Genomic DNA, 24,004 nt, shown 5'->3' on the forward strand with positions numbered 1-24,004 from the left:
ATATATATATATATATATATATATATATATATATATATATATATATCATTGAAGATCCTGGACTTAGAGAACAGTAGTCCCAGGCTTGGTTGGAAAATATGTGGGTAGTTGCTGGATCCTTTCAAGATTATTTTAATGATAAAGGGCAGAAATCCAACCTGAAATAATGTGAAAATAAGATGGGTGGAGGGAGAGGGAGAGAGAGCAAGAGATTAATGGATTTTTTACTTATTCTAGGAGATAAGAGAAGAATGAGTTCAGTTGAGATTGACTTGAACTCCAATCTTGACTCTGAAGGAGTTGCCACCACCAGTTTGTATTTCTTTTTTCACTCTTAGAATCATAGCTATTTCCTGCTCTGGTTCACATTTTTACAAAATGAAAAGCAAAGCAGTATGGATACTTTACCTTGGGATCATTTTAATCATTCTTAAAGTCAAAAAAATTATCAAGTTTCTTCCAATTACAGAGGAGTAAGATTCACCTAATAATATGTGTCTAGTTCCAAATTCCAGCAACTTTAACAAATCAAACTAGCCTGTCTCTGTTTCTCCTGTCAAATATAGATTGAAAATATATACTTGAAAACTAATGGTACGTAATCAACAGAATTTCTTGCTCCAAGTCTTAAACAGGGGTTATGAATATCAAGTAAAAGCAAAATCATAACTAAAAAGTAAACATTGATGCAAAATAATTTTTGAATTACACCTGGATTTTTTGTTAGTAAAGATGACTCCACACATATTCATAATTTTTATTTATATATACTTTGCAGACAATCTGTGTAGTATCTGCTTTTGAAATAGAATAATTTGGGGCGTCTGGGTGGCTCAGTCGTTAAGCGTCTGCCTTCGGCTCAGGTCATGATCCCAGGGTCCCGGGATCGAGCCCCGCATTGGGCTCCCTGCTCGGAGGAGAGCCTGCTTCTCCCTCTCCCACTCCCCCTGCTTGTGTTCCCTCTCTCGCTGTGTCTCTCTCTGTCAAATAAATAAATAAAATCTTTAAAAAAAAAAAAGAAATAGAATAATTTAAAAAGTTATTTTCAGTTATAATTTCTAATCAGTAGCTATTATCTGTGTTAAAGTTTCCTTTCTTATTCAGTATGTTAAAATACATTTAACTCTAGCATGGGCACAATTTCTATAAAAAATCACAAGTAGTACAAAAACATACTTAATAAAAATCATAAATATTTTGGTACCTTAATATTGTCATATACTGTTCTTCATATTACACTAATTTAGAAAAGAATAGAATAATTTATATGCTCTATTTAATTCAACATAAAAACCTATTTTATGTCATAAATTATTTCATATTTAAAGACATGGCTTTAACTATGCCATAGTTTCACTGAGTTTTCTTAGTTTAATGAAAGAATAGATTACTTAACTGCTTTTGGCTTTTTGCTTTTCAATTCCTTTACTTTGTCCAGAAACAAGACTGCATCTTTGCCCTTTGTTGATATTGCTGTCTAAGCTCATTATCATGTGAATATCTGGTTATTGTTTTATAAATGTTCATTTTTCAGAAGCTTGCTGTTTTTTTCTTTCTCAACAGTCGACATTACACTAGCCACACTCATTATCATCATGTGGCAGTACTGCTCTTCCTCTGCCTTTGCTGCTTTAAAAATTAATGCACTGTTATTTTCTGAATACTGCATAAGCTGCTTATGAGTACATTATGCTATCAAGCAAGCACATGCAGAAAAGCTTCCTAAACTGTTATTCTTTCAATGAAAATACAGCTGGTTCTGCTTCAAAGGCACATCTTTTCACCTGCAAATGGACTTGCTCCTACACTTATTCCTCAATTCATTGTCTTTTATTTGTTTCTGGAAATTTTTAATTGCCTTTAATTAGAAAAAAGTAAATTCAGTGCTTTAATCTTGCAAATACATTCAATCATAATTCTGTCTGGGATGAATACCAAGTTCTATTCACTGTCTGATCTCTATAACAAAGATATATAATTTATTGTCCATTTATAGAGACCACACCAATTAAGATACAATAGAAAAGCAAAGAGATAAGAGTCAAAATATTTGAAAAGAAAAATTTGCAATCTAAATTTAATTACTCAAACAAATTATTGGAAGATGAGTTATTTACAGCATGCCAAAAATACTGACAAATAATAATATTTGTTAATCAAAGTAAAGACTTATATTTCCTTCAACATTTTTAGAATAATTTCTCATCAACTGTTTTAAATCCTCCCCTCTTCTTCGAAAAGCAAAACACTATTTGAAATCTTACTTTTCTCATCTTACCATATGATTACCATATGGTATTACCATACCATATTACTTGTATTACATAGAAAAGAGCAATATAATTTGGCATATAAAGTAATTTCCCTGCCATATGAACACAAATTTTAGTTACTATATTATAAACTACAAATAACTGTGGAAAACTCATTACAAAAGCAAGGGTCTATAGTCTTTCCTATGGAATCCTATAGCAAACTCCAGTAACTATGTCAATAAACATGATCAGCATTTTGATAGCAACAAGATGAATAAAATCAGAAACAGCATTATCACAGGCAAAAAAATAATTTAAACGTTAATCAAGTAGATTAAAAACTTATCACAAAACCAGAAACACTATAAAATACAGATAAAGAATACAGATCCAGGGGATTATCACTGGTATAGTACATTTTTATATTTAGCCAGTCATACAAAATGATGTAAAATTTACAAAAAGTATTTTTCTCAAAATTATTTATGGATATTTGAACTAAGGAGAGGAAATAGGTAAATTAATCCTTAAAAATATAAACTCATGCAAACTTTAAAAATTGTGTTATAAAGGCAACTCAAACCCATTTTTTAAATACTTGGACAAAACAGCTTGATATTAATCATACACTGCAGAGAACCCACCATCACTTAATATCACATTAAGTACTAAGAAACAAGTACCATGCTTTGGCTTGCTAGAAATACAAACCAACAAGTTATTTATGAGATATAAACTAATTTCTCAGAAAATCATATTAAAAATGCTGACCAAGCAACAACTTAGATATGGAGAGAAATGTAGTTAAATAGAAGATATCATAAAGCATATCAAACTTTAGTTTGCTCTTAGCCAAAACAAACAAGCAAGCAAATAATTTTTTAAGTAACTGCTATGTGTAATGTATCCTTGGGGATACAAAGATAAAAAATCAATAGAAAACATCAAAAAAGTATCACAGGGAAGATAAAACACAAACTTGCAGAAAAATTAAGTAACAGCATATTTCAGTAAGTTTTCAAGTTAAAGACACTCATTTCAAGAGATATAATAGAACACTTAAGACTAATATGAACAAAAAAAAAGAAAAAAAAAACAAAGACTAATATGAACAGAGTAGATTAAACAAAGACTATAAAGAATTTACCTTAGAATTAAGGAGATTTTTTTATTGAATATTTATAAGTACCTTCTGTCATTAGAGGTGATCATCAGGGATGCAAAATAAAATTAGATAAAGCTTCATCTTCAAGAATGTTTAAATCCCAGTAGGTACAAATAATATATATATATATATATACTTGAAATAAGGAAGGAAGTGGTATATGCTATCAGCCAATAAAATGCTCAAAAGACCCAGTTCTGAAAATATTGTAGACAGAACTGAGGTGGACACTTCTTTGATATAAACACATAGAAACAGTAGTAAAAACCCCATCCTATGAAGCTATAAATATTGAATGTATACATATTTACATATACATACATACATACATGATAATAAAAGGAAAAATGGAAATGTTCAAATGGCAGGAACAAAGATAAAACTCAAAGCAAAACAGCTAGTTCTAGCTGATATCCTAATAGCCTTGGGTGCGGAGGTGGGGGGTGGTACATCTAAAACCAGGGCCTGGTTGTAGATGTCAAGAGGATTTCACATTGGTTTTTAAGGCCCAGGCATGGGCAGTGCTGCCCTGAGAAAGGAGATAAAACTGAAACATATGGATAAAATTGAGATCCTCAAAGGACTGACCAAACCATACAAAAAAGACACCGTACTTATTTGGAGAAATAGCAAGGAATGTTTCTACTTCCTCTAAGTTCTGGGTGTGGAGAAAAGATGTGTCACCTGTGAGAAATATAAATCTTAAGCTGTCAGACCTAAAAAGAAGGTGTGAGGTCCAAATTGCAAGAATCTTTGGCCAAGAAATAAGTCTAGAATAATGGTCAAAAAGTCCCTACTGTCAGGAAGTACATTAAACACTGTTCTGTAAGAATATCTCACAATTCAGACTGCTTGAACTCCCTACAGAGGGAGAAAACAGAAATAAAAACAAATGACCCTCTGTTGAAGATGAATACACACACACACACACACACACGGAGGGGGGAATAAACCATAAAAGGACTGAAAAAAAGAAAGAAAGAAAGAAAAAGAAAATAGCATGAGGTACAATAAACCAATATAACAAATGGGAAAGCTGGTACCATAAGAAGGAATAGTGGAAGAATCTGAAAGAATATATAAAATTGGTTATATAAAATAATTAAAGAGGAAAAAAACAGAACAAAAAAGAATGATTTTTAAAGTGATTAAATTGATCTTTTACACATGACAAAAGGTCATTGAAATTATATATCCATGGATGCAAGTTAAACATAGTAGTAAATAAATGATTGAGAAAGAAAAAGAATTTGTAAATTTTAATCAAAAGGAAGATAAGTTGGAGAAATAACAAACCCACATACAATAGAAATTTATTTTTTTAAAGATTTTATTTATTTATTTATCAGATAGAGAGAGAGAGAGAACACGCACAAGCAAGGGGAGCTACAGGCAGAGGGAGAAGCAGGCTCCCCACTGAGCAAAGAGCCCAATGTGGGACTTAGTCCCAGGACCTTAGGATCATGACCTGAGCCAAAGGCAGACACTTAACCAACTAAGCTACCCAGGCTTCCCAGCAATAGAAATTTAAAGAGAGAAAATATATAACTATGATTTTAAGAGATACAAATGTTGTAATATGAAGACCCAATTTATATATAATAGTAAATCTAGAAGGAGAAATTAAAGAGAAACCCATTATTCAAAAGACAAAGAAAATCAGATATTGATGTCCTTCCAGGACTTAAGAAAGACAAGAATCTTTAGGATGAAGGAGCACACCAAATTTCAAGTATTTTTTTTCTTTTTACTAAATAAAAATAAGCATTTGCATTAAATTAAAGCTGAAAAACAGTTAAGATAAAAGGAAAAATTTTAAAAACAGGAATGACAATTAAGAGAAGTGACAATTATATTATTAGAAGATGTCTCATCAGAAACACCAGAAACAGGAAATGAATAAAACAGTATTTTCAAATAATATCAACCTAAAATTATGTACCCAGCTACACTATAATTCAAGTATAAGTACAACATAACAATACTGTTTTATAAACAGAGACCAAGAAATTTTCCCACTAATAGATATTTGCATGAAGGCAAAAGTAACAAGGGAACTTCACCAGAAGGCAGATGTGAAATATAAAAAGTAAAAACAGCAAATATGGAGTTAGATCTAAGTAATTACTGGTGACTGAAACTAAAAAAATAATAGCTATAATAATTGAGTTTGTGCTGTTAAAAACAAGAGAAAATAAAGTAATATACACAATAACATGAGCAACATGAAAGAGTAATCATATAGAGAGTTAAACATCTTTATATTGTTTTGGATAAATAAAGATATTAATAGACTTTAGATTTCATTAAGTCAAATATATCACAAATAAAATTTGAGGAATTCAAGAAGAGGAAGAAAATGAAGAGGAAGAAGAAGAGGAAAAGGAAGAAGGAGGAGGAGGAAAGGGAGACGAAGGGGGGGAGTAGGAGAAGAAGGGAAGGCAGGAAGACAGAGAGAGAGACATCTCAGTTAATATTAATAAAGAGAAAAGATAAAGTTAAATAACATCAACTAAAAACAGAAATATAGTTATATTTTAAAAATACTAAAAAAATTTACACACAACTTTATGAATACATTTGAAATTTTTTCATTCAACTTCATCACTGAATATGTTACCTAGAGTGGCTAAAAAATATAGATCTATTAAGTGATAAAAAATAAGAGAGAAAATCATTAAAGATCCACTCAAATAAAAAGCACCAGACAGGGGTTTGCTAGGGACTTTTAGAAACATTCTAGAAAGTGGTATTTCCAAATTTGTATAACCTATCTAAGAGTATATAAAAGGGTATATCTCTAATTCATTATAGAAATCTTGTATGACAGTCAAACTAAAACTGAACAAAGATGGTAAGAGAATGGAGAGACATATGCCAACTTCATTCATAAAAGTTAATGTATAAAAAGTCATAAAATACCAGTAAACTGAAATCAACTGTGTATTTTTAAGAAATGAAAACAAAGTAAGATTTATGTCAGCAATGAAAAGATAGTCTAGAAAATCTATTAATATAATTTGACAAATAATATTCTTCTGATAGAAAAAATCTTCAATAAAATTCAACAAACTACATTACTTTAAAAAAGGAAAAAAAATCTCATGATAAACTAAGAACAAAGGGGAATTTCCTTAGCTCAACAACAAGTATGTACCAAAAACCTAGAACTAACATCACACATAATGGCAAAATGATTGAAGCATTTTCTTTAAAGTTAGGAATAGAATATGAATATCTCTATTTCCAATTGAAAAACACAACATAACAAGATACAAAAGATTAAATGCAAGAATTAAAAATTTTTATAAGTATACCTATTAGAAAACTATATAGAAAATCAAAGAGAAATTACAAATTATTACAACTAATAAGAAAATGTACTCATGTTGCTTAACATAAAATTAATAATTAAAATTCAGTAGCATGTTTATATAGCAGCAACAACCAATTACAAAATATAATTTTACAAGATCTAGTCACAATAATAGCAAAAATTGAAGTATCATTTCTGTTTAACTCAGAAAATTCAACAACTTTATAAAGAAAATAATGAAAATTTATCCAATTTACCACCTATATGTTATTGATACAAATTTCATATATAAAGACATAAATTCTTCCCAAAGTAATCTATAAATCCACTATAATTCCAAGATGACTACCAATGGCCTTTTTTCATGACTATATAAAGTTAATTTTAAAATTCACAAAGAGGATAAAGGACCAAAAATAATTGAGTCAAGTTTTAAAAACAACGAGGGGAGAGGATTTGTTCTACCATTTGTCAAGACATATTATAAAGCTGTAGTAATTAAAAAAGTAAAGTATTAGGCGCCTAGGTGGCTCAGTTGGTTAAGCGGCTGCCTTCGGCTCAGGTCATGATCCTGGAGTCCCTGGATCGAGTCCCGCATCGGGCTCCCTGCTTGGCGGGGAGTCTGCTTCTCCCTCTGACCCTCCCCGCTCTCATGTGCTTTCTCTCTCATTCTCTCTCTCCCAAATAAAGAAATAAAATCTTTAAAAAATAAAAATAAAAATAAAAATAAAAATAAAAAAGTAAAGTATTACCAAAGCAATAAGCAAGTTTAATAATGGAATAAGTAACAGAGGATTATTATCAATATAGATAAAGAACTCAATACAGTGAGAGAAAAACAACTCAATAGATTTCATTCAACTTTATCACAAAATGTGTTAACCCAAATTCATTCCAGAAACTATAGATATATTAACAGATAAAAAAGAAAGAAAGAAAGAGCAGTTAAATGTCCACTCACTAAAAAAAGGAAAGATATATGAGCAGCAATACATTCACAAAAGAGAAATCAAAAGATCAATAAGTATATGAGATGTTTAACCTTAGTAAGCAACACAATGAAAACTAAAATAAGAATGAATACAATTTCATGTACATGAGATTAGCAAAAATTTAAGTCTAATGGTAACAAAAAGATATGGAGAAATAGACAACACTTTGCTTATAGGACTATAGAATAGTATGACCATTTTGGAGAACAATTTAGCAGTTAAAAATGCACACATCCTATTACACAGCAACAAAATTTCTGGTATTTCCCAAAAGGAGAGAAGAGGAAGAAAACTGGAGTAATATTTTGAGGAAACAATGGCTAAGAATTTTCTAGAACATATTAAAGAAACGAATCTACAGTAACATATACCATTACAATAACAATACCTCAAGTAGTATAAATTAAGTCAAATCTATACCTAAACTCATCATAGTGAAACTACAGAAATCCAAAGACACAAAATTTTAAAAGGAGGTACAAAAGAAAAGATTATCTTTAAAGAAGCAACATTTAGATTGACTTCCCAGTGACAAAAAATCATAGCCAAAATGCAGTGGAGAAATATTTTCATGTGTTGAAAGAACACACAATGAAATAAAAACAAAAACCTGCCAATTGAGAATTCTATAACCAGAGAAGACATATTTCAAAAATAATGGTATGTCCCCATAACCAGCAAAGAAATTGGATCAGTCATAAAAAAATCTCCCAACAAACAAAAGTCCAGGGCCAGATGACTTTCCAGGGAAATTCTAGCAAACATTGAAAGAAGAATTAATATTCTTCTCAAACTGTTCCAAAAAACAGAAATGGAAGGAAAACTTCCAAACTCATTCTACGAGGCCAGCATTACCTTGATCCCAAAACCAGACAAAGACCCCACAAAAAAGGAGAATTACAGGCCAATATGCATGATGAACATGGATGCAAAAAGTCTCAACAAGATACTAGCAAATTGAATCCAACAGTACATTAAAGGAATCATTCACCAAGATCAAGTGGGATTTATTCCTCGGCTGCAAGGAAGGTTCAGTGTCCACAAATCAGTGTGATACACCACATTAATAAGAGAAAAGATAAGAACCATATAATCTTCTCAATAAATGCAGAAAAAGCATTTGACAAAGTGCAGTATCCATTCTTGATTAAAAAAAAAAAAAAACCTCTCCATAAAGTAGATATAGAGGGAACATACCTAAACAACATAAAGGCCATATACAAAAGACCCACAGCAAACATCATCCTCAATGGGGAAAAAATGAGAGCTTTTCCTCTACAGTCAGGAACAAGAAAGGGATGTCCACTCTCACCATTGTTATTTAGCATAGCACTGGAAGTCCTAGCTTCAGCAATCAGACTGCAAAAAGAAATAAAAGGCATCCAAATAGGCAAAGGAGAGTCAAACTTTCACTATTTGCAGACAACATGATATTCTATGTAGAAAACCGGGAAGATTCCACCAAAAAATTGCTAGAACTGACACACAAATTCAAGAATGTCACAGGATACAAAATAATCTGTTGCATTTCTATACACCAATAATGAAGCAACAGAAAGAGAAAACAAGGAATTGAGCCCCTTTACAATTGCACCAAAACCCAGAAGATATCTAGGAATAAACCTAACCAAAGAGGTAAAAGATCTGTACTCTGAAAACTATAGAACACTATGAAAGTAATTGAAGAGGATACAAAGAAATAAAAAAAAAATTCCATGCTCATGGATTAGAAGAACAAATATTGTTGAAATGTTTATACTACCTAAAGCAATCTAAACATCTAATGCAATCCCTATCAAAACACCACCAGCATTTTTCGCAGAGCTAGAACAACAATCCTACAATTTGTATGAAACCACAAGAGACCCAAACAGCCAAAGCAATCTTGAAGCATGACAATTTGAGACTTCAAGCTATATTACAAGACAGTATGGTACTGTCACAAAAACAGACACATAGATCAGTGGAACAGAACAGAAAACCCAGAAATGGACCCATAACTATATGGTCAACTAATCTTTAACAAAGCAGGAAAAAATATCCAGTGGAAAAAAAAAGACAGTCTCTTCAACAAATGGTAGTGGGGAAACTGGACAGTAATATGCAGAAGAATGAAACTGGACTACTTTCTTATACCATACACAAAAATAAATTCAAAATGGATGAAAAGACCTAAACCATCAAAATCCTAGAGAAGAACACAGGCAGCAACCTCTTTGACATTGGCTGTAGCAACTTCTTACTAGACACGTCTCTGGAGACAAGGGGAAGAAAAGCAAAACTGAACTATTAGGACTTAATCTAGATAAAAAGCTTCTGCACAGAGAAGGAAGCAATCAACAAAACTAAGAGGCAACCTATGGAATGGGAGAATTTGATATGCAAATGACATGTCAGCTAAAGGGTTAGTACCTAAAATCTATAAAGAACTTATCAAACTCAACACCCAAATAATAAATAATCCAGTTAAGAAATGGGCAGAGACATGAATAGACATTTTTCCAAAGGAAATTCCATTTCCATTATGTGCACACACACACACACACACACGATGGAATATTACTCACTCAGAAATCTTGCCATTTGTAATGATGTGGATAGAGCTAGAGGGTATTATGCTAAGCAAAATAAGTCAATCAGAGAAAGACAAATACCATATGATTTCACTGATGTTGGAATTTAAAAAACAAAATGAGAGGGGGGGAAACCAAGAAACAAGACTCAACTATAGAGAACAAACATGGTTACCAGCAAGAAGTGGGTGGGGGGATGGGTTAAATAGGTGATGGGAGTTAATGAGTACATTTGCTGTGATGAGCACTGGGCATTGCATGGGAAGTATTAAATCACTAAATTGTACACCTAAAACTAATATTACAATGTATGTTAACTAACTGGAATTTCAATAAAAACTTTTAAAATGGTAGGTTAATATCATAAAAGAAAGAAACAGAACTTGCCACAAGTAGACATACACTCTAAGAAATTCTAAAAAATGTTCATCGGGCACAAAGAACATGATTTCAGATTTAAGGTCTGGGATGTAAATGAGAATTAAGAGCAGGGTAAGTGGTAAATATGTATACAATTGTATGAGCTTTGACTGAAAAAACTATAATAATAATGTCTTAGTTTTAAAAAATAGAGAATTAAGAAATGGAAGCATCATAATTTGGTCTTTCTAAATTAGGAGCAGAGAGAGGTACCTCAGACTCTCCTGACAGCCAAAGTGCTATTTATACTGTCAATTCCATGAACTCAAATATTGTGGCCTAATTATCTTTGCATCTGCCAGTACCTAATATAGTCTTCAACTCCAAAAAAGTAGTATAGTGAAGGGATTATGTGGTCAATTTCTTGGAATTGAGTCCTGGATCTACCTCCTACCAATTGTGGAACCTTGGGAAAATTCTTTAACCCATCTGTGCCAAGTCTTCCTGATCTATATAATGGAGTCATATAATAGTAGTTGCTTTTTTACAGGACTACTGTGAAGATAAAATAAGATATGCCTGGCACAAGATGCTTAATAATTGTTATCAACTTTTATTACATAAGAAAATAGAGATTTACAAGTAAATTAGTTATATTTTTATAATGGTTTACCTAATACATATAAATATTATTTGGCCTGATATACTTAATAACATATACTTAAAAAATATCTTAATTATGTCAAAGCAGTTTTTAAAATTCTCTTCCAATCTTGAAATAATTTATCTCTAGAATAATACATGTAATATTAGGCAATCTTACTCTCTATTTTTACAATATTATATCTGAAGAAATGAAAAGACCCAAACCAACTTATTTCCCCTTTAAGCCAGCAATGTTTCAGAATATTGTTTTTCTTAGGTACATTGCCTTGAAATCGAGAAGGTATTTCATCTTCACTACACATTTCAAGATCATGCTATAGTAATCAAAACAGTGTCCATTTAATGTGAGGATTCTGTATCTACAAGGTGTTTTCAGTCACAGCATCTGCCCATTTGATTCTTACCTGAGCAAAGAATATTGTAAAGAAAGCTTTTATTAAAAGCCATTAATCATTGTCATTTAGTACATAATTGAAAAGGCAAAACTTTTACCAGAAGATAAATATTAAACAGTGATATTAAAATCATTATTCAAGGGCGCTTGGGTGGCTCAGTTGGTTAAGTGACTGCCTTCGGCTCAGGTCATGATCCTGGAGTCCCGGGATCGAGTCCTGCATTGGGCTCCCTGCTCAGCGGGGTGTCTGCTTCTCCCTCTGGCCCTCCCCCCTCTCATGTGCTCTCTCTCTCTCTCTCAAATAAATAAATAAAATCTTTAAAAAAAAAATCATTATTCAAAACATGGCACTGGTATTGCCAAACAAATATAGTTACTGACTGACCATACAAAAATTATATAAATAAGTGAGATTTCATAACAAGAGGACACTGCACATATGTAATACCACTATTCCTTGTGAATGTTTATTAACTAGCAATTAAATTAGCTTATCAATAACTTTAATAGTAAAAAAACCCACTATGATACTCATTTTATTTGCTATTTATATTTCTTTTTTTTTTACCACCAATACTGACGTATCTCTTCAAGATAATTATGGCTGATTTATTCCCTCCTCACATTTTTTATCAAATCTGGGAAACATCTGCATAGGACTCCATTTAAGGGAGACAGTGCCAGTGATAGATCTATCATCATTAGTATGAGCTCAGGCTTGTGGTACTTTCTAACTCTGATACGGAAAATCAGATAGTGCTTCCTTGAGAAAATCCTTGAATTAGTTAATATCTTAATTAATTAGTTTGTATTAATTAACTAGTCAGTATCTTTTCTATTTCATTTCTCTGTCTTTACAAAAACCTACATATATCATAATATTCTATAGTATATGCATAAGAACCTTAAGACTGCAGTGCATTATCCTTAAAAGTAGTGAACAAAGTATATCATCATTCTTTTAATATATTGTTTTAGATTATGATTACTGTATTTGCAAAGTACACACAGGGGCGCCTGGGTGGCTCAGTCGTTAAGCGTCTGCCTTCGGCTCAGGTCATGATCCCAGGGTCCTGGGATCGAGTCCCACATCGGGCTCCCTGCTCGGCGGGAAGCCTGCTTCTCCCTCTCCTGCTCCCCCTGCTTGTGTTCCTGCTCTCGCTATCTCTCTCTCTGTCAAATAAATAAATAAAATCTTTAAAAAAAAAAAAGTACACACAGGATAACTCATATCCATGCAACACTGTAGTTTACAAACTGGTCTGACACTTCTCATGACTCTCCAAAGAACCTTCTGAGACAGGTGGATCTTGTGGAGCTAATATTTTCAAGAGGAAGTAAAACAGGAAAGAGAACTTTGTATAGGAATATAATGCATATCACAGCACCCTCTGAACAATTTAGTATAAGAACAGGGATGAGGCCTCACAATTATATTACTTTGTCTCACCCTTCCTTGGCTCTAATAAATATGAATAGAACTAAATAAAAGAAAGATATGCCATGTTTGTAATACAGAAGACTTTAGATTTTAATGCCTATTCTCCAAAATTGATTATTAGATAAAAATTTCAATAACAAACTTTGCAGGGCTTTTTTTTTTTTTTTTAGAAAAAATTCATCCATGGTGATAGAAATCAGAACAGTGGTTGCATATGGAGGTGGGTAGAGACTGACTGGAAGCAGATATGAAGAATTACCTGAGAAAATGTAAATGTTTCTATTTTGATTGGCGTTTCTGGTTACACAGGTATGTACGCTTGTCAAAATTCTAAGAATTGTATATTTAAGAGTTGAATTGTGAATTGATCCCTGATATGGCTATTCTTTATGTGGTTAGCATATCCTATTTGATCAGAGACTTTAATCTGATAAGTCAGTCCTGTTTAAACACATAAATAACAACCCACACTATTTATTCATTAGGTATCCTGTAAGTGAAGGAAGGTGGAATATACCAAAAAAATATCAAACATCATAAACCATCCCTCAGGAAATTTAATCAGTTAGAAATACTTTTTTTTAATTTGCTTTTATCTGACTACCAGTTAGATGAGTTAGATCATTTTATAAGGCTCTTTTGATTTCATTTTTTTATTGTAATAGTTGTTTGTTTTGTATTTATTTTGTTTATTCAGAGTTCCTCTTTCATGAATTGCCTCTTTATGTTTTGTACCTATTTTACTATTGGGTTTCCAGACTACCTTATTTATTTACAGCAGGACTTTATTTTTCTACATATAAATCTTTAATTGGTTATATACATTGTAAATATTCTTTTCATTTTGCATCTCTTTTGTTTTACAGAAATACCTTTATGGAGTGCACCTTATATATCACATTTATAAAATAGGTATATACTCTTTTGGTATCAATAATTTCTACTTTTTTTTCTGATTTCTATTGTAACTTCTCTGTTTATCCTTCAGTGTTTTAGAAGAGGTTTTTTATTAATTGTTATTTTTTTATTTCCAAAGAAGTGGGAATGGGTGGGAATGAGTAGGAACATGTAAAAAGAGAGGGTACAGGATGGGAAAGGGTAAGTTAACTTTTTTGCTTCTAACCAATTTCTAATTTACTAAACTTTGTTCAAAGTTGTAGTTCTAGGATACGGATTCTTTAAAACTGGGGGGACTTGGTTTGTAACTTTGTATGTGGGTAATTTTTTATAAATACTCCATGTACCCTTGAAAAAAATGGGTAGAAAATCCTGTACTTAGAGCATAGTATAAAATAGGTAAGTTTCCTGTTATTTTTGTACGTTGACTAGTGGACTTTTCTCTAGTCCACCATTTTATTAAAGTAAAATTTTAAAGAAGAATTTCAGGCTTATCAATTATTGTCATTGAGTCAACAAAATTAAAAGTTTTTACATGGATAAAAATAAATGATTTAATAGATGATAACACTAAAAATATTCACCATATAAATGCATCTAGCCTTAAGAAAAATAATAAAATGTATTTTTGCTTTTATTAAATTCATAAAAATTATAAGAGCTTTGAAAATCACAAGTACACAATGTGTATTTCTCCATTGGTAAGTAGGCTACACTTATTTTTTGCTCTTTAAAAATATATAGTCCTTCGTTACTCATATTCTGTGTATTATATGTATTAAGGAAAAGTTATTTTCTTAATATCACACATAATTGCCTTTTTCTTTATCTTAATTCACAGGAATGTATCAAAGGGAATTCATTGCTTACCAATTTGCTTTCTGTACTGATCAACAGGAAGTTTTATAGTGGAGGCATCTTTTCTACCCATCTTTGATCTCCAAAATGCCTGCTGCAAAGAAAGAAAATAATTATGATGAAGTCCTAAAACATCAAAAGGACTATCTACAAACTTCAGGAATAATTTATTCCATAAAATTCATTTTTAAAGCAATGGGTAAAAATGTCTTTGACTTATTCCCATTAGATATCAGTAAAGAACACAAAATTCTCTCAAATAAATTATCAAGGATACAATTGCTGGTAATTAAATTTCCCAATTATTTGTTCTTGGTAACATTCATCTTATCAAGTACTATCAATACTCAAATCAAACTGTTAGTATTATCTGTAAATGTGAAAATCATGTACCATTTATTCAGATGGGTTGGAGTTGTAGGCATGCTCTTGGCAGTATGTTTCTTTCCAATTACCTATTCTGTTACACAAAAAGGCTAAAGTTTGATTCTCAGATACATTGAATCTTGTTTTAAAAAGCATGACATAGGTAACAAAAGTGCATAAATTAGAGTTCTAGTTCTGTCTCTTCTTCTGTAAACAATATAAATTACTACCATTTACTAATATTCTCATGCTTACTACATTATATGCACTATTTGATTTAATCCACAACACATCTTTCAAATCTTATTATTTTTATTGAATTTAAATATGTGGCAGACATATGTGGAACTTAAGAAACAAAACAAACAAGCAAAGGGAAAAAAGGACAGGACAGAGAGGCAAACCAAGAAACAGACTGAACTATAGAGAACCCACTGATGGTTCCCAGAGGGGAGGTGGGTGAGGGGATGGGTGAAATATGTGAGGGGGATTACAGAGGGCACTTGTGATGAGCACAGGGTGTTGTATGGAAGGGCTGAATTACTGTATTGTTCACCTGAAACTAATATTACACTGCCAACGAACTGAAATTTAAATAAAAACTAAAAAAATATATGTGGCAGAGATTGCACGGTCACATGGAACTAAGCAGAAATAGTAAGAAGGGTATAAAATCTGAGGGAATTATATTTACAAGGAAATCAACTTTGTCTAAAAAAGTATGTGAATGAAAACCAATCCTTGGACCTCTAAACTTAAACCGGCAGATTGCAGCCCCCAAGGAAGGCAAAATCTGTAGATTTGGAACATCCACTTCATATGTGACCAGAAAGGAGAACCATCCAGAAGGGAGGGCCATAAAGAACAATGGACAAGGGAACTTCTCTAAAAAACCATAATTAGACTCCAAGGAAGAAACGTCTGTTAGTACAATGGGCATTCTCAGTGGCCTCACGAACAGCAGGTTTTCTTATCATGCTGGATCAGTGCTTCCTGTATGTTTCCCATTCTTCCCATCCTTCCTTTCTAAATGGGACTGATTATAGAAGATATGAAGCAGTTACCTTCTGCTTCACCATTAGGAAAATTTTATAGTCTGTAAACTTCAAGGAAGCATATTCCAACCTAAGAGGGAGCACTATGCTCTGGCTTGAGATCCTTGGCTTTGTCCTGGATGCAGTAAGCGGGGAACTTTAGGATTTTCCTACTAAAGAGTCAGGAAAAAGGATATGCATGGCTATATCATGACCAGAAAGGTGAACTATAGGAAAAATTGCTGGCTGCTTACTAAAATACATGTTCTCCTTTGTTTTGTTTTGTTTTGTTTTGTTTCCTGAGCTCACCTGACAACTTTTCCAGCCTCCTTCTATATTAGCTGTGGGCATGTGATTGAGTTTCAGCCACCAGAATATGAATAAATTAGTGTTTGCTACTTCTAGAACTAACCTATAAAAACTTTCCATATGTACTCATTCATGTGGCTAAAATGGAAATGGCCCCCAGAGTGATGCTGGAAATAATGTGATGAGGATGGCAGAGCCTGTGACTTCCTGGATCCTGAAGGACTACACAAAGGAAACCTACTCAACCAACTTGTTTTTCTCTTTCACACTGCTGTGAGAACAAGAATTAACTTGTAGCATCTGAGCCTCTATACACTTTATATTTGTTTGTTACAGTAGGTAGTACCACCCTAACTAAAACAAGTATGTATAGATGTCTCCATATAAATTATTAAACTGTAATTTTCCTAAAGAAAAATATTAAGGTTCTCAAATGCCAAATGTCTTTGAAATCTGTTCAGATCAAACTGTATTGTTTATTTATACATATGGTCACACAGAGCAATCCTAACAATGATACCACCCAACACTGTAAAAGGCATCCCCAAATTAATAATTACTACTTATGTGTAAGAAAATTATAAGTTCTGCTAAAAATCCATTTTTCTATACATAATAATCTTCAGATTTAATATCATGGTAATATTTGAGAATGTGCAAAGTAAGACAAAGTCAAATAAATTAAATCTTCACCTCTCATAAACCATGTAGCTATCACATCTAAGATAATATAACAGTAAAATTTCAGAAATGAAACCAAGACATCACCTAACCCTATATTCTCCCTTGTTATTATTCAGAACATTAATACAAGCATCATAAAAAATATCAATAGGTATGTTATAATTTATTAATATAGCAATCCATTTGCATAGTGTTTTGCATTTACTAATTGTAAAGAGGAGTCAAGTTATTTTAATCTTGATTATGTGGGGCTAGAAAAAATATCACCATTTCAGAAGAGAAGTTAGTTTAAATAAATAAATACACAGACATTATTCCCTCTTCAATTTAGTTTTGTCTGTTGCCTTTATGGAATAGCTTAAATTTTTAAAATGCAAAATACTAAGGCCACCTACCAAAACAGTCACTCACTATGCTTCCTTCAATTCCTGCTTGGTCATTTAAACCAGCATCCTAACAGAGATAACACTTTAAAAGCCAATATTTTATTCATTCCTTACCCGTTGTAAATAAAAAAGGAAGGGATTCATAGAGAATATCTTTTCAACAAAAGGAATTAGATTTTACTTAATTTAAAATGTACTTTAAATGAACAAAGTGATACCAAAAAAAGCTAAAGAACCTAGGCCTATACTCTATGAATTGATACATTTTATATGTATAAAACCTGTGAATATAAAATCCTTAAAAGAACTTGAACCTAAGCGATACATTAAAGAGGAACTAGCTTTAAATTTTTGTTCCCAATGATTTTGGTGACTGATAATCCTTAACCAAAATTTCAAAAGTTAAAACCTTATTCTCTGAAATTATTCTACTCCATTCTTTATTTATTCTATTCTATTCTTTAAGCAAAATAAAATTTTACCAAATGTTGAAACAAAAAAACATCTAAAGAACACACCCATGCACAAATACCTTACATTTTATTAGCTGTAACAAACACAAGAAGGTAGAAAATACTTTACTTTCCTAATAAACACATTGAGGCTATTTTAAATGATCTAAAGAGATTCCCATTCATGTGTATGGTGCAAACTGTCAGCACCTCAGACATCTAGAACCTCTAAAATGTTCTGACTTTTCTTTGTTCTTCAAAGCCTTGCAGTAATCATCATTCATTTCTATTGCTTTGATGGTTAGATAGCAAACTCCCAAGAAATCCAGAGAGACATTAGCACATAGAGCCGCAATTTCTAATAAGACAGCTATTTGCATACAAGATCAGCCACAATTTAAAATGTGTTGTGATAGATGCGGAAAGGGAATAACAGATTTATATTAGCATGTACAATACCAAGATTGTTTTCACAATTTAATTCCTTGGAGATTACATCTCATCACCTTCTTTTATAAAGAACACCGCATTCCCTGAGGAACTAACTTGCTCTGAGATCCAGCTAAACTAAAATATGGATTAATAAGATAATATTTATTATTTATGAATTTCACTGTAGGAATGATTTCAGATTAAATCATCAGAGAACTTTTTAACATTCCTGAAACTTGATAACACATACTTAAGGAAGAAAAAATGCTAATTTTATTTAATGCCTAAATTGCATATTAAAATACCTCATAATTAATTTTTATTTAATTAAAACTTTACATTCTTCAGGACTTTTCAGGTTAAAGAGAGTGTTTTTGTATTTAATATCCTTTCTTAACCTGAATTTTACACAGCAATTTGCCACACGTATTTTTAAGTACAATATGTGACCTTTAAAAACAAACAAAGGTAGTGCAATATCCTATCACATTCCAACCAAGTTATTTCATTGCTCATTTATACCTTTTTTATGAAATCCAGAAAGAACAAGTAAAGAAATAAGAAACCTGAAGCCTTCACATATGTCTCTGCTTCCAGAAAAAGCATTCAATCCAGACTGTGACATTTAAATATAGATCAAAACACAGGTTATTAAAAAATTCAACCTATGACCACAGAAAAAAATAATCATCTCAGTTTTTAAGGCTAAAAGACCCTTCCTTAAAAAAATTCTTACTTTAGTATGAAGTTATAAATAGGCAGAAAAGATGTTTGGTTATGACTGGATCAGAATTAAGAACCAATCATGAAAATAAAATCTTATGCCAGATGTTGGGATGAACAAAGTAGTGGATAAATAAAGAAGACACTTGTCCCTAATCTGATGCATTCATTATTCCCAGACTGATGGCTTAAAAATTCAAAGCTGATCATGTAAGCAACATATTTAAGTCATCTAAATAGTGGCCCATTTCCTAGATAAAGTAAAAACTCTTAATATACAGGACCATTAATAACACAAGTTTGTCCTGTGTTCCTTACTCATCTTCTAGTGCACTATCAAATTCAGCTTTTAGTTCCATGATTTTGACAAGCTCATTCACATTTTTATGAATTTACTCATGCTCTACAATGTCCTTTAAATGTCATTTCCACATTCCCCCACTTGTGGAATCTATATTTTAATATTCCAGCAAGGGCACATGATTCAGATCTTCAGAGATAATTCTCCACACTTAAGGAAATGAAAAAAATTTGTCATTTGGGAGACTATCAAAGTTGTGACACAGTAGACAATGTATACTTAGACATAAATATAACATTGAGATAAGTTATTACAAGCAGGAAAAAATTCCTATTGTGTAAAACTGGAGAGCTAACCAGTGGTCTTCTTAAGTTTTCAGGGATCAAACTGACCATCTCATCTTCACTTTGTCAAATTAAATTCCTTTATAGCTGCAGAAAAAAAAATGTCAAAACTTCAATAGGTGAAAAGGTGATTTCTAAAATCCTGATCACTAGCCAACACTGACATAAAAATTCATAAGGAAAGAAACTACAAGATAGTTAGCTGTGTAACCCCAAAAAGTCATATACCAAGGAAGGAATCTTAGTTGTTGGGACTCATCCTTCAGCTATACGATGGAACTAAAATGCAGTATCAACAAACAGTGCTGGAACAACTGTATATCCTTATGGGAAAACAAAGCCAAAATTAGACCCCTATCTCACATCACATATAAAAATCAATTTAGGAACCCAGTTGAAAATAGAGCTACCATACGACCCAGCAATTGCACTACTGGGTATTTACCCCAAAGATACAAATGTAGGGATCCGAAGGGGTATGTACACCCCGGTGTTTATAGCAGCAATGTCCACAACAGCCAAACTATGGAAAGAGCCAAGATGTCCTTCGACAGATGAATGGATAAAGAAGATGTGGTATATATATATACAATGGAATATTATGCAGCCATCAAAAGGAATGAAATCTTGCCATTTGCAATGATGTGGATGGAACTGGAGGGTATTATGCTGAGCGATATAAGTCAATCAGAGAAAAGCATGTGTCAAATGATCTCACTGCTATGAGGAATTCTTAATCTCAGGAAACAAACTGAGGGTTGCTGGAGTGGTGGGGGGTGGGAGGGATGGGGTGGCTGGGTGATAGACATTGGGGAGGGTATGTGCTATGGTGAGCGCTATGAATTGTGTAAGACTGTTGAATCACAGACCTGTACCTCTGAAACAAATAATACATTATATGTTAAAAAAAAAAAGAAGAAGAAGAAGATAGTAAGAAGGGAAAAATGAAGGGGGGGAATCAGAGGAGGAGACGAACCATGAGAGACTACAGACTCTGAGAGATAAACTGAGGGTTCTAGAGGGGAGGAGGCTGGGTGGATGGGTTAGCCTGGTGATGGGTATTAAAGAGGGCACGTACTGAATGGAGCACTGGGTGTTATATGCAAACAATGAATCATGGGACACTATATCAAAAACTAATGATGTAATGTATGGTGATTAACATACCATAATAAAATTTTTAAAAAAATCAATTTAGGATAGGGGCGCCTGGGTGGCTCAGATGGTTAAGCATCTGCCTTTGGCTCAGGTCATGATCTCAGGGTCCTGGGATCAAGTCCCATGTCTGGCTCCCTGCTCAGTGGGGAGCCTGTTTCTTCCTCTCCTTCTGCCCCTCCCACTGCTCATGCTCACTCTGTCTCTCTCAAATAAATAAATAAATAAAAATCAATTGAGGATAGATCATAGACCTAAACAAAAGAGCTAAAACAATAAAGCTACTAGGAAAAAAAGAGATTATCTTTATGACTTTGGAGTAGGCAAATATTTTCTAGAACACAAACAGTATAGACTATAAAGAAAAGAAAAGAAAAAAAGAGGATGTACTGAACTTCATCAAAATTAGTTTTTGCTCATCAAAAGATACCAGGAAGAAAAAAGAAAATAAATATGTAATTTACAGATAGTTTGTAAATACTCATAATACCTGAAAAAAGAACTTACATCCAGAATGTATAAAGAATTACTCAGTAATATACAACATACAACCCAATAAAAAAATAGGTGAAAGACTTGAACAGCAACTTCATCAAAGAAGATAAACAGATGACAAATAGGTACATGAAAAAGCTCAATACCATTAGTAGTCAGCAAAATGCAAATTAAAATAAGAATTAAAATACCACTACACCCACTAGAATGGTTCAAATAAAGTTTTACTATACAAAATATTGGGAGGATGTAGAGCAACTGACCTTCTAGTACATTGCTGATGGGAGTGTAAAATCACAACCACTTTGGAAAAATTGGCAATTTCTTACAAAGTTAACTGCCAGCAATTCTACACCTAGGTATTTATCTAAGAGAGAGAAATACACACACCCACAAAAAAGCTTTGTACAAGGATGTTCATAGTATCTTTATTCATAATAGCCAAAAATTGGAAATAACCCTCATGTTGATCAACAGCAGAACTGATAAATTGTGTTTTATTCATACAATATAATATTACTCAGAAAAAAAAAATACTGATAATATGCAACAATGGAGATAAATCTCAAAAACAGTGTGCTGGGTGAAAGAAGCAATGGCTCCTTTAGACCTAAATCGAGTGAGTATTCATCAGTTTGATGTGCCCTTGTAACATCATTTAACAATGGTGATCCTTGCCTCTTCCCTAAAACACTCATTAAAACACTTACTTCCCATGGGCAAAGGAATATATAAGATGTAAGAAAGCGGATGGAAAGCATAGACAAATCTATTACAAAATAAGTAAAGGGAAGGGGAGAGATAGGATATTACTCAGAGAGGGAGAGGTTAGGGAAGATTTTTTGTTATACTTTGTTTTGTTTTACTCTTGACGGCTTGTTTGTTTTTGAGTACAGATGGAAATCAGAGTCAGTCTAAATAGTAAGTAGAAGGAGCCAATAGAAAGTGAGGGGGTGAAAAGACAGGGAAAAAAATTTAAAAAAAATTTTTTTTTCAAGTACGTAGGAAGAGATAGAATTCAGTGCACACTTGAAGTAATAATCACAGGAAACTACCTCTTTCACTTTAACAGTAGAGATGAAAAAAGGATGGGTAAGATTAATGTAAGTTTTGAGGTTTGGTAGTCCAAAGACGTTTCACCTGGCAGCTCCACGTTCACTATGAAGTAGGAGGCATGATTATCTTCTAAGAGTGAAATAGAAGGTAGAAACTTTGGAAATTTGAGTGCAGAGGCTGGAATTTATGCTGGGGATATTTATGCTGGGGCAAAATAGAAAAGGCTATCCAGGGAAAACAGGATTAATGAGAAACACTATGAGACCGAATTAATTTGGTAACCATGAACCCATGGTAGCATTAAACTACATGATTGAAAAATAGCATTTTTTTTTCCTGAGTGCTCAGCTGTTCACTGCTGGCTTTGGGAAGGGATAAATAGGTGGATTAAACAAGTTTAGGTTTTCCCAGAGAGGCATGACAGAAGGGCAGTAGGGCAAAAAAGTTTAGGATACTATATAAAGTGGATAAAGTGATGTGTCACGGCGTCTAAAGCTAGAGAAGGAAGTGAAGACAGCAGAGGGTGTAGAGTTAAGCAGAAAGTGAACCAATTTTGGGACTTTAAAATTTGGATGAGGTCAAATAACCAAAGTTTGGGGAAGAAAAGAACTAGATTTTGTTTGACTAGAGAACTAAAGGTTATCAACAGAGAGTATGGAGATTGATGTTATTACTGAGATGGAGTAGGTTATGATCCAGAGTGACTAAAGCAATAGGAAAACAGCATGGCAGACAAGGAAATGAGGGCCGGGATAATACAAACATCACACATGTGGATAGTGAAGGCACCCCGGATGGTTGAAGGATTTGGGCTAAGGCGGAAAGACTCTAAGTTAGGAAGACGGGGGAGTGACCTGGATATCCACACTTAACAGCAATTAGGAGGTTGAGGTTACTACAGTCAAATGGAATCAACTACAAAGGAGCTGGGTTTCTTGTTTCATTTGTCTTGTTTGTTTTTAGATGCATGGAAAAGTAAATGAACTAGAAGTGGCAATAAGAAAATAAAAAGATAACAACCAGACTTTTAATCCACAGGTATGTGGAGAATTAAAGAAAGAAGAGTCTCCAGTTAAGGCTTTACAGAAATGGTGTCTATGAGAAAAATCAGGTTTCAATTAATGTCAAGAGGTAAAACTGATAATCAATTAAGTGCTTGAGGATGGATAGGGTTCAAGAATTATATAAAGAAAAATAGAAGAAAGAGAATAGTAAGAGATTGGTCCAGTAAAAGAATAAAAATAAGCCACAGAATAACATGGGCATAAGTGTTCAGGGAAGAACAAATAGTTATATGTGTCATCTTGGATGGCAAATAAAGATAACAGGAATGTGTAATATCTTGAATTA

General features: G+C 32.7%; 1 protein-coding gene across 14 annotated transcripts in view; it reads right to left on the reverse strand.

The window, feature by feature from the left end:
• TRIQK (triple QxxK/R motif containing) overlaps nt 1-24,004 on the reverse strand; it is a 93,684-nt gene that overhangs the window by 34,482 nt on the left and 35,198 nt on the right. For 13 of the 14 annotated variants that reach the window (XR_004680478.1, XR_004680483.1, XR_004680480.1 and 10 more), the window contains one exon: nt 14,930-15,011. Coding sequence is in view for 4 of the 14 variants with exons in the window: in XM_035011515.1 (XP_034867406.1) it covers nt 14,930-15,011 (82 nt within the window). In the remaining 10 variants the exon portion in view is untranslated. The remainder of the gene's footprint in view (nt 1-14,929; nt 15,012-24,004) is intronic. The other variant, XR_004680485.1, reaches the window with a different exon arrangement.

This window comes from Mirounga leonina, unplaced genomic scaffold (genome assembly GCF_011800145.1).
Source record: "Mirounga leonina isolate KUSES-001 unplaced genomic scaffold, KU_Mleo_1.0 Mir_165, whole genome shotgun sequence".
Lineage (NCBI taxonomy): Eukaryota > Metazoa > Chordata > Mammalia > Carnivora > Phocidae > Mirounga > Mirounga leonina.